Source organism: Schistocerca piceifrons, chromosome 1, assembly GCF_021461385.2.
Source record: "Schistocerca piceifrons isolate TAMUIC-IGC-003096 chromosome 1, iqSchPice1.1, whole genome shotgun sequence".
Classification (NCBI taxonomy): Eukaryota; Metazoa; Arthropoda; class Insecta; order Orthoptera; family Acrididae; genus Schistocerca; species Schistocerca piceifrons.
The window spans coordinates 150,232,175-150,244,671 of record NC_060138.1 but is presented as its reverse complement, the minus strand read 5'-3'; the positions used below and the strand labels follow the sequence as shown (position 1 = coordinate 150,244,671).

The following is a 12,497-nucleotide window of genomic DNA, read 5'->3' as shown; positions in this document are numbered from 1 at the left end:
TTTCCTCTATGTGATCAGTCTGAAACCTTCCTGGTGTCTCTAAGTCTCTTCCACCTATACACCATTCTTTCATGGTACTTAAACCAAGTGTTTGCAATGACTGAATTGTGTTGTGTCTAAAATTCTACAAAGCAGCTTCCCTTTTCAGTCCTTCTACTATATTCTCTTCTCTTCCTTTTCCTTCCCTTTCCTGCTCATGAACTTCATATCCCCATGATAATTAAATTCTCATCAGCCTTAACAAACTATATAATTTCTTTTATCTCATCATAAATGCTTTTAGTATCTTCATCTTTAACTGTATTCAACTTTTGTCCTACATTTACTGTAACTAACTAGTCTCTCTTTTATCTTCATGGATACTGCTTTGGACGGCTTTTAATAAAACAAATAGTATGTTTGATATGTGCCTCAATCAAGTTCTTCTAAAAAGAAATCCTTGTGAAATTGAAATCATGTACCTCCAATAAAGCAGTGTGTTCATGGAATATAATACTATAATATTAGCTTTGTTTCCCTTTTCTCTTTTTATGGTTACTAAAATTGCTAGTAAATAGTTAACACTGACAAGCAAACCTTGCAGTGATATTCATTCACTATTAAGCTACCATGGCTTCCTGACATACACATGAGCCAGAAATTGCTTGATGTGTGTTCTGATGGTCGTACTTTTTGATGAGTTGGTTAATTATTACTTGACATTGCTATGACAATAGCCACACAAGATTAGTAGCAAGGTTTTCAGAAAATTTTTCTGTTGAATGGATGTTAATTAATATTCTTAACTTACGTGGCAATGAGGTGATCATACCTAGATCTGTGGTGAACCATAATACAAAGAGTCAAATACACTCATTTTATGTTCTTTTCATTTTTAAATTTGCTCCAGTCAGTCTCTCATATTTCAGTCATCATTGTCACAATTTATCATGAGGATGTTAATGTTTAATTTTATTTGAATCTCCCATTGTTGGCTTATAATCTTCCTTGGTAACTCTCTAAGCAGCACCTTTCTGATGGCGTCAACAATGGTAGCTGCAGTACTCGTATCTTCTAAAAGTCTTTCAGTACTGGAGCTTCCAAACTTTTTTTTAATATAATGTAATTCAATAGATAAAAAAAATCTACTCACCAAGCAGTGGCAGAAGAAAACATATACAAAGGTTAAAGACATATGCATGTTTTGGAACTAGCAGCTTCTTCTTTTGGCAGAGAGGTTAAAAAGCAAAGAAGAGGGATGAAGGAAAAGGACTGGCAAGGTTTAGGAAATTGGGAGAATTCAGAACAGTTGCCTAGAAACCTGGATCAAGGGAGACTTACTGTACGAGAAGAAAAGGAAATTGATGATACCAAGTTTTAGTACTGTTCACATTGGCATGCAGTGGTATTTCATGAGGTACAAATGCTACAATTTGATTTTCATGGTGTGAGACATACAAATTTGTTTCTTGCTGTTGAAGCCCACATTCAAATTTGTTTATCTTTGTGTAATACATGTGTGTGTATATTAATGACAATACTGAAGAATTGAGAAAAGGAGAAAGAGGTCCAGACAATACTGAATAAAAAAAATACAGAAAAGAAAGAGCTATTACACAGTTGATTAGTAATTCACTTGTTGAATTATGTTGATGTAAGCTATTTCTATTATTGTCAAAAAATTCTTGGAGTATGTCATTGTCCCCCTATCTCTTTCTCCATTACCTCTCTCTTTGAGTAACAGTACAATTTCCCAAGACATTAAACATTGTGTTTTTGTACATAATTTCTTTTAATACTAATAGATAATTTTGTCTTTCTTTTTGAAGATGTCTGAGAAAGCAGAGGAAGCCATTTGTGAACAAGCTTTAGCAGACATCCTGTACTTAACGGAAAATGAGGGGCGACTCCGTCTTGACATTTATGGATCGTAACTGCTACATGTTATTGGAGTTGTTGTCAACTTTATGATACTTTCAAGAGCTTTTTTTGGCAAAGTTGTAAAATATAATTTTGCTGATTGCCAAAGTGATATATATTTGTGATGTTAGTTTTGCTGTGAATACTATGTCAGTAAAATTATATACATAAGATACTTGAAACTATATTCTGTGATGATATTTATATTTTTTCTGTTCTGGTGTCAATGGAGCATCATGTCCATTGATCAGAGTGTAAAGCACCATTTTAATTCCAGTGCATGAAGTTAGTGACTCACTGCATTTCACTTTGTAAAATGACTGTACGTTTTAACATTAGGAACAACCTGGAACAAAATGTGATAGCTGTGAGGGCTGCTGTACTTTAATGTTGTGCCTTAAATTTGTTGATTCTGTGAAACAATGGTTATTTACAGATATATATATGTATATAATATGGGAATTTATATATTTCCAGAAAAAATTGCATTTATCTCCAATATAATCATTGTAAATAAATGATTGTAAGCCATTTTCGGATGGTAGTGTATTTTTGTATAGAGATTTGAAAATACAGCTTGTGAATACCTTCTGTAATCAATGATTTAATTTAATGTGTAAAGCTTTTGAGAATCTTCTGGAACAGCTTACAGATCAAGCTTCTTGACTGTGTATTTTATATGCAGTGTGAGCTTACTGCATACACTGCCAGTACTAAGATTTTACTGTCTTTGGTAAAGTTGATGTTGAGAGAGGACCCATTCTATTAAATGTACTTCTGTTGAATACTTAAGAAAGGAGTTCATTTCACCATGTAATTCTATTTTTTCCAACGTTGGATTCACTTGTAGCTAGGTAGTTGCAGCATACATATTTCATACAATGTGCTTAATTAAAAGAAAGAAGGAACAAACATGGAAAATATTATTCTGGCTTTTTGTTTAATTTACTGCTTTCTCCACATTATTTTGACCTGTATGGATGTGAAATAGAATTTTACTTTTTGTAAAGTTTGATTCGGATATTATCGCATTAGAATGAATATTCACTCTGCAGAGAAGTGTGTGCCAATTTGGAACTTCCTGACAAATCCGTGTGCCAGATTGGGACTCAAACCTGGTACCTTTGCCTTTCACGGGCAAGTGCTCTACCTACTGACCTATCCAGCATGACTCACAAATTGCCCTCACTGTTTTACTTACACCAGTTTCTCATCTCTTACTTCCCAAACTTCACACAGTTCCCTGGCATACCTGGCAGGGCTAGCACTTTGAAGAAAGGGTATTGCAGTCCGGCACACAGTTTTAATCTGCCAGGAAGTTTCATTATCATAGTATTTTTCTAAAGCATAATTTTAAGTGTAGATAAAAAGCTGTATATATGTATTTAAGTTTCATCAGAATGTTTCAGTGTGTCAAGGATTGTAAGACAGGGTCATGTATTAAGGGCACAACTCTTTTTAGTAAGTATCTAGGTTATACCATAAGGAGAACAGTGAGAGAGTGTCATATCTCAGTTAATGGAAGAATAATACAGTGCTACTCTAAAGGGAAGCCTCCAAATTTACTTTGGAGAGTAAAAATAGTTAACCTGTTTTGAGGACTTAACATATGTGGGAGCCAAATTTATGATAATTTAGTGTGGATCTCAATATTGTTCACCAGTCAGCTTAAGAATCTGTCAACTGATAGTGACACCTGAAATGAGGAAAAGCATAAAAGCAGTACTGTCCTATGGTTTATTCCCAAAAATACGTTTACCAAGATATAGTAGAATAGGGCATTATCAAAAACTACTATATTTGATTAATTGATACTAGTGTTTTTCAAGTATTTCTACATTTGCAACAAGTGGACTGTCAAGTCATACAACAAAAACATTATTGCTATTTTCAAGTTGTGGAATTAAATTATAATGCTGAGTGTATCCTGATTTGTAAAAAGAACAAGAATAAGAATGATGGTTGGTAATCAAAGAAGTGAACGTCATCTGTCATCCCATTTGCTTTAATGAAAATCTTCTGTTTCTTGGGCCATATATTATGAGGAACTGGAAAGAATCTGGATCAATTCATTATGCATCAAGTTTTGTAGCAAAAGATTGCAAGAAGAACTGCTGTGAGGTATTTATTTGAGGCCATAATTTGATGGACCTGTGTCTACATGTTATTCCAATTACAGCAAAATACTTCTTTGTGTGATGTTGTCTAACTAGAAGTTCAACCCAAACACAAAATTATGCCACTAGAGGGATTGAAATAAAATATGTAAGTAACATAAAAATGTATCTTTTGAACAAAGCATTCTACTCCATTCTGTTGTCTTTTTTACTGCCCCTTTTTTGTCTTTTTGTTGTGTTATTGTGGTTTTGTCTTCTTTGTACTTTACAACTTCTCAGCATTTTGTAATTGGCTGCATATGTCATTAGTAATACTAACTACTCAGGCATTTAAATCATGTCTCTGATGCTCTGTTATTTCTGTTCTATTATAAACTCATTGTTATGTTTTTCCTGACATGTGGCCTTAAATGGTAGTTCTCCTTTCATGTTGTCTTGTACAAGTTTTAATACTTCTGTTATTTCTTTGATTTCTTCTTCAAGCAGCAATTGTTAACAGTAACTCCACTAATTAGTATAAAAACGAAATTGTTTAGGCTTCTTGGAGTGCTTCATGATGTGCTGCTCATTAGTAGTGTTCTCTGAATACTTGGCTAAAAGTTGTTCATTTGTTTCTGTCATGTTTTCCAGTGCAAGGAGCTATCGTTGTTAAAAACTGGGATTTCAAAGGCAAGATTATATTAGTTACACCATGCACAAAGGCATTTAAGCAATCATTCATCAAATGATCCATATGTGAATGGAACTGGAGAAAGCCCAGTAACTGATACAACAGGATTTACTCTCCGTCAAGCACTACACAGTGGTTTGCAGAATATGGATGTAAATACAGAAGATTCATCTTCCATTACTGGTGGTAAACTAATATTTTCAGATTCATCAGCAAAAACATAATGTTAACATAACAAGGAAGTTTATGTGGTTACGTTAACTTTTACACCTGTTTTCATCCCTAAGGCACCAGGAAGAATAAATATGAATGAATTTATATCCCAAGTACACAACAATATAAAAATTATTTGGATTACAGAACTGTACATGATCTCTAACTTTGTGGAAGCAGTATGGTGTGAAACCGGGAAGTGCAGCGATCAGAGCCTCTTAGTGACATGTTATGTGCCAAAGGGAGCCTGATTATGTTACGAGTACTTTCCATACCTTGCAGTTTGTTTATGAATCCACAAAGAATCAATGTTAGTTGCTGATGGACCATGCTGAACAAGTTTCTGACTGACATTATTCTAGACATCTTTAATGGGTGACATGTCAGGCAAATATATGAGCAAGGAGAGCAATGAAGCTACTTGAAACATAGGACCATACCATGGGCTCTTAAACCTCCCAGGTGTAGCAGGTTCTAACCATATTATTCTCAGTTTGTAAGAGATCACCTCTTGTATCCAATGGTTCCCCAAACACTTATTGTTAGTCCATTATGTTGTTCAGACATGAAAGATGCAGAATCATGAAAGCAGCTGAATGTAAATGGAAGAAGTTAAAGAGTATTGTAAAGGGTTCGTAAAGTGGGTCCCAGGAAAGTTGTGAAGGATGGGAAAGAGCTGCTGTGGATCAAAAATAGTGCTCAAAAGCTGTGACCAAAAGCAATGAGGGCATCATCTTAAATTTAAACATAACCAAAGCATTACAGATAAACAAAAACTGAATGAAGCCAAAATCAGTGTCAGGGGAGCAGTGCGTGAAGCATTCACTGAATTCAAAAATAAAATTCTATCTACCCATCTCCCAAAGTAAGTCCCAAGAAGTTTCTATCTTGTACTGAATCAGTGAATGGATCAAAGAATCTGACCAGTCGCAGTGACCATACTGGGACCAAAGCAGAGCACAATAGAGAGAAGGTCAAAATCTTTTTTTAAAATTATTTCACAGATTAGGACCATAATGTAGTTCCTCCTTTCAGTTGTTGCATAAACATCAGAGTGACAGATATTGAAACAAGAAGTGTTAAGATAGGAAATCAACTAAATTCGCAAAAGGGGAAAGACAAATGGACCCGATGGCCAAACTCAGAAGCAAGCAGATAACAGCACACAAGTTTGCCAAGTCCATGACTACTGCAAAGCAATGATGCAACTCTGCGCAGTTGTCTTTTGATCAAAATATAAGCATATAGTGTGTACCTGGATTCAAGAGTTCCTAACAAATAGGACATAGCATGTCATCACTAACAGAGAGAAGTCTTATGATGTAATAATAGTTTCAGGCATCACACTGTAATACGACAATTACTGTTCACAATTTGCCACATACTCTGCATTTCCAGCAGTTATTTTGATTTAACATTTACGATATCTGGACGGTACTGGGACTTGCTTATTTATCAAGTATTTTAATTTAAAACAACAAAAACTTGAGGTAGGACTATCAACAACGTAGTAAAAGACAGATAGCTGCTTGCCATAAAGAAGACACATTTCAAGTTTCGGATAGGCACAATTAAAAGAATAAAAAATAAAAAGGCATTCTGGCCTGAGGTGCTGGAGTTGACACTTGTGTGTGTGTGTGTGTGTGTGTGTGTGTGTGTGTGAGTGAGGTGCAATTGTTTGTGTGTGAATGGTGTGTGTTTCTCTTTGACTCATGAAGGCTGTGACCAAAAGCTTTATGTAAGTGTCTTTTAATTGTGCCTGTCTGCAACTTGATGTATCTTCTTTATGGTAAGTATTGTAATTTGGTAGATTTTTCTGTGTATGTGTAAGATCACTCTCTGCTGAGACAGGTGGCTCAGTGCCATGCATACTTCATGTTTGCTCAATAAATGTGTTTTCAGAGTAAAGTATTAGTTCTTGATGACAATCCCATTCTTGTAACTAATACACGACTTCATGATGGTTTGCTGGAAATAGTTTAGCAATTATATACAACTGCTCGCTCATGATAAGATCTGTACCTAAGGAGTGGAAAATTGCTCAGGTCACACCAATACCCAAAAAGGGAAGTAGGAGTAATCCACTAAATTACAGGACCATATCACTAACACTGATTTACAGTAGGGTTTTGGAACATATACTGTATTGAACATTATGAAGTACCCTGAAGAAAACGATTTATTGACACGTAGCCAGCATGGATACAGAAAGTATCGTTCTTGCGAAACGCTACTAGCTCTTTATGCTCGTGAAGTAATGAGTGCTATTGACAGGGGATGTCAAATTTATTCCATATTTTTGGATTTCCAGAAGGCTTTTGACAATGTTCCTCACAAGCGTCTTATAACCAAACTGTGTGCCTATGGAATATTGCCTCAGTTATGCGACTGGATTTGTGATTTCCTGTCAGAAAAGTCACAGATCGTTGTAATAGATGGAAAGTCACCGTGTAAAACAGAAGTAATATCCAGTGTTCCCCAAGGAAGTGCTATAGGCCTTCTACTGTTCCTGATCTACAGTAACAACATAGGAGACAATCAGAGTAGCTGTCTTAGATTGTTTGCAGGTGATGCTGTCATTTACCATCTTGTAAAGTCATCAGATGACCAAACCAAATTGCAAAATGATTTAGATAAGGTATATGTATGGCACGAAAAGTGGCAGTTGACCCTGAATAAAGAAAAGTGTGAAGTTATTCACATGAGTACTAAAAGAAATTTGCTAAATTTCGATTATGTGATAAGTTACACAAAACTGAAGGCTGTAAATTCAATAAATACTTTGGGATTACAATTACAAATAACCTAAATTGGAATGATTACATAGATAATGTTGTGGGTAGAGCAAACCAAAGACTGTGATTCATTGGGAGAACACTTAGAAGGTGCAACAGGTCTACTAAAGAGACTGCTTACACCACGCTTGTCCACCCTATTCTGGAGTATTGCTGTGTGGTGTGGGATCCGCATCAGATGGGACTGACAGATGACATCGAAAAAGTACAACAAAGGGCAGCTCGTTTTGTATTATTGCGAAATAAGGAAGATAGTGCCACAGAGATGATATGTGAATTGGAGTGGCAATCATTAAAACAAAGGCGTTTTTTGTTGTGATGGGATTTTCTCATGAAATTTCAATCACCAGTTTTCTCTTCCAATTGCGAAAACATTCTGTTGGCACCCACCTACATAGGGAGAAATGATCATCATGATAAAATAAGATAAATCAGGGCTCATACAGAAAAATTTAAGTGCTTGTTTTTCCCACGTGCCGTTCGAGAGTGGAACGATAGAGACACAGCTTGAAAGTGGTTCACTGAACCCTCTGCCAGGCACTTTATTGTGAATAGGAAAGTAATCACCTAGATGGAGATGGAGATGAGATACCAGGAAACTTGGATATTGACACCAATGTGGCTCCAATAAAGCTATACAAAAGCCATTGCTTTCACAGGCAGGAGCCCAAGTACAAACAACACATTCCTTCAATAATCTGCATCGTTAAGTTGCCAACAATGTGTGTCAGAAGAACATCAGGCAAACAGCAGTGTTTTCAGGAGATGCTGTTCAGGCTTAGTGCAAATTACTAAAGCAATTTGACTATGTCATGAAATACGACAGGTGGAATACATAGTGTACCTTGTGTCTTTCCAATATCTACTTTTATTTGGACATTACAGCCCAGCAATGGAGTGAAAACAATGAGGAAAGGTGCAAAAGCTGGAACAAATTCTGGCATAAATTAAGAAAACATCTGATGACAACAAGTAGCAGTTTCATATAACTTAAGTGTAGAGCCCAGCATCATTGGGAGATGACACAGTCATATATTCAAAGTGTAATGTCACTGGGTTACACAGTGCACTTGCATAAATATCATACCAATGGCAGTCTTGAGCAACCACGAGGATCTCCTATCACTAACATAGCAAATAGTTAGAGAAGAAATACAAGAGTTTATGATTGTTCATGTTGAACCCAGACAACCAAAGTAGTAACAGTGGATGTTGAATCCAGCCAGGAGGGAGACTAATGAGGAAGAACTGTGAAACTCCAGATATGAACCACAACCATCACACAACATCCAAAGTTCTTGAAAGATAAAACTGACTTCCTCAACAAATCAATCATCTCACAGAAAAATGGACATTTGGAGGATGGAAGGCACTAATTTAGGATTCACTGGGCATATTGTGTGCTGCCATAAATAAAGGAGAAGAGTGCAAAATGAGTTTTCATTCTGTGGAGGATGTGAGTAGATTTGAAACTTTCTGACTGATTAAAACTGTGTGCTGGCCTGGGACTTGAATGAGGTACCAACATCATACGTTTGGACCCTAATCCGGCATACAGATTTCATCTGCCAGGAAGTTTCAAGAAGAGAAGTATTTGACAACTATTATGCCGCAAGATGTGATACAAAACAAACATTCTGTGTATGCTAGGGAAATGCAGATGATTACTGCTGATCTGGAGGATGAAGGGTGCCACCTTTAACTGATCAATATCGTTCTCCAAGATGCTGCTATTGTTCACCTTTGCCATTTAGAGGTCCAGTAACTCATCTAGGCACTACAAGTAGGAAAAGTAAAGAAGGCATCCATCTATGGAAGTGAGGCCACCAGAGATGAATATCCACCATAAATGATAGTTGCCAAGATTTCGGGAAATTACTTTGAAGACCAACCTATCCAGGCACTTGTCAAATTTGGCGTATCGTTTCCTGTGATATCAGACGCTTACTATCAGCAACTGAAGTAGTATGTAAGTAACAGTTTATTAATACAGTAGTTAAAGAACGTGGTTCAATATTATATAGGTTCTGGTTGATACAACTGAAAGGGCTCCTCCTGATATGGTGTGAGTGAGGTGAAGCCATGATGTTTACCTTGACGATGTCGTGATGTAGAGTGTGACAGTACTCCATCATGACAGTAACTCCTAGGTAGAGGCTCATGTAGAAGAATACCAGTTCTGAAGGCATGGAATCCAGTGAAGTCCACGATCAGAGGAGCCGAAAGATCCGAGGGTGATAGCTGGTGGAGCATTGCGGATGCTGCAATATATCTTCCATGGGTGCATGTGGAACTAACAAGACAGAGGAAAGCCAGTGTCAGAGAAGGTGAAGGTTCCAACAATGATGACTAGTGGATTGGTGATACGAGCTGGTGTGGGCTCCAATCGATGGATCATTAGGTGCGATAGGCATGGAGCATAAGCGTAAATGTTAGATTGTGCGCCCTACTTGTGGCTGAGCAGCATCTTTAATAGGCAGCAAGTGGATGGATGTGCATGTGGCGCTTGGTAAGCTCTTGACCCACAGATGTAACATAGTGCTACAATTGCAATGCTATTGTCATTGATGTGTGTGCTCTTTGTGAGCAATATTGATGCCTCTGGTGGTGCCTTCTGGAGGTTGACTTGTCAGCAGGCATGCTTGTATTTGTCAGCTATATTGTTGCCAAACATACAGTGCACTTGCATTGTTCAGTACAAATACTGAGTCTTGTGGACGAACACCAGGACCAAGACTATCCACTGGTCAGAGGTGATTTGCCAGACACAGAACTGACCAACATATGGCTGAGTATATGGCAGTTACAAGGGCATGCTTAAAGCTTTTTAAATGAAACAATTGTTGTAACATTCTATATCTTCATTCTTCATGTCTACATATCTGCAACCCTTGGCTTCTACAGGTCTCTGAATTGTAGCCTACAACATGACACAGAGTAAAGTAACTATATCAGTGTGTGAGAAACAGCATGCTGTAATTGAATTTTGAATTCAAGGACTTTGTCCATATATGGTGCACCAACACCTTTAGCATGACAATCAAGCCAGTGCATTAGGTTCACTGTCATTGATCATCATCCATACAGTCCTGACTTGGTCCCATCCGATTTTCATCTGTTCCCAAAACTGAAAGAACATGTTTGAGGGGTTCAATTTGATACTGAGGAATTGGTGCAAGCAAAAGTGAGGTTGTGACTCCATCAAAGAAGTCAAACATTCTACAATGAGGGTAGCAAGAAACTGGTCTCTCATTGGGAGAAATGTGTTCATCACTGGGGCAACTTCTTTTCAGCACACCCTCATTTGTTCCCAGATATTTTGGTGATGGTTGCAAACAGAAAACACATCCAGCCAACAGGAATCGGTGTTGTGAGAATAACTTTCAGTGAGAGACTGCAAGCCTTAAAAATTGATGTTTTTATATAATATTATCCTTGGACAGAACATTGTATAAAGGAATTACGAGTTAGTGAAATGGAAATGGTTTCTCTTTATCCCAGCTCATTTATGTGATGTTTCCTGGGTGGTAGACTGCATGTAATATATAGTGAGTTCTCAAGTACCACATAAGTGACACTTTATTAACATAGCACAGAATAAAAATAAAATTTCTGGTAGATACAATGGAAGAGTTCCTCCTGGTTTATGTACATGGCAAAGCCAAGAGACCATCATGACCTGGGTCATGAAAATGTCATGATGTAGCTCATGACAATAATCTGTCAAAGCGGGTATGGCCAGCATGAAAGGTCATAGTGTAAGCATATACTGCTTGATATCAATCGTGTCTTAAGTAGGCCACAGATGGAAGGATATCACTCAGTGAACACGTGACTTACAGATGCACCATAAGCCCTGCAATTGCAGAACTGCTGTCTGTCATGTGTACATTGCTTGTGGTTGAGGCTGGCACATCTGGTGGTGGCACCTGCTGGAGCTTGCATGTTAACAGGTGTATTGTCAGAATTCTGGAAATGTCGTCCAAGCTGTGGCTAAGCCATGTCTCCACAATTTCCTTTCTTCCAGGAGTTGTAGTCTTGCAAGGTTTGCAGGAGAGTTGTGAAGTTTGGAAGGTAGGAGACAAGGTACTAAAGGAAGTAAAGCTGTGAGGACAGGTCGTGAGTCATGATTGAGTGGCTCCATCAGTAGAGAACTTGCCCAAAAGTCTCAGTCTGGCAAACAGTTTTAATCTGCCAGGAAGTTTCAGGTGTGTTACTGTCTGTCAGCAGTAAAGTTTCAAAACTAGTGACGTTCAGCACATACTGTTTTTGGTGGAGGACAGCGTTGGAGGCGACTACCCACTCACTGTAGGTGTTGTGCCAGAGACAGAACTGATCAGCAGATGACCAAATATATGGCATCTCCTCCCCCTTAAGGAAAAAGATGGTGAAGTCATCTTCATATTGGCAGCAGATTCTACACCCCTTCCCCTGTGGTGGGAGACTGGTGCTGATGATGAGTGCAATGTCAACAATGAAGAGCGGTTTCGATGGGCATCCACAAGGAAGCTGTGCCTACCACCATGCTGCATGTGATGTCCAAGGGAGTTGAGACCTCTTGGTAGCGTTGACCCTGTCCCTGGAATGGGGGTGCTGAGGTTATAACAGTTGCTGCAGAGGGTGTTTGCAGTCTTGGTTTGTTTGTGAAGGAATTTGGTGAGAGGCTTCAAATGAGAATATATGCCGGTTCTTGGTTACGGTGATGACGATAAGAATTGCTGTGGCACTCTCATGATGAAGGTTAGCTGTGGTTGTATCTTCTTGGTGAAGGCAGGATGCAGGGGTCAGTGTCAGATGCAGGTG

The 12,497-nt window shown here is 37.9% G+C and overlaps 1 protein-coding gene across 3 annotated transcripts in view; it reads left to right on the top strand.

Moving 5' to 3' along the window:
- The window catches only part of LOC124789396 (set1/Ash2 histone methyltransferase complex subunit ASH2-like), a 126,769-nt gene extending 122,628 nt beyond the window's left edge, over positions 1 to 4,141 (top strand). For all 3 annotated transcript variants that reach the window (XM_047256735.1, XM_047256744.1, XM_047256752.1), the window contains exon 11: positions 1,809 to 4,141. In XM_047256735.1, the coding sequence (XP_047112691.1) occupies positions 1,809 to 1,913 (105 nt within the window). In that variant the 3' untranslated portion in view covers positions 1,914 to 4,141. The remainder of the gene's footprint in view (positions 1 to 1,808) is intronic.
- Positions 4,142 to 12,497: the final 8,356 nt, after the last annotated feature.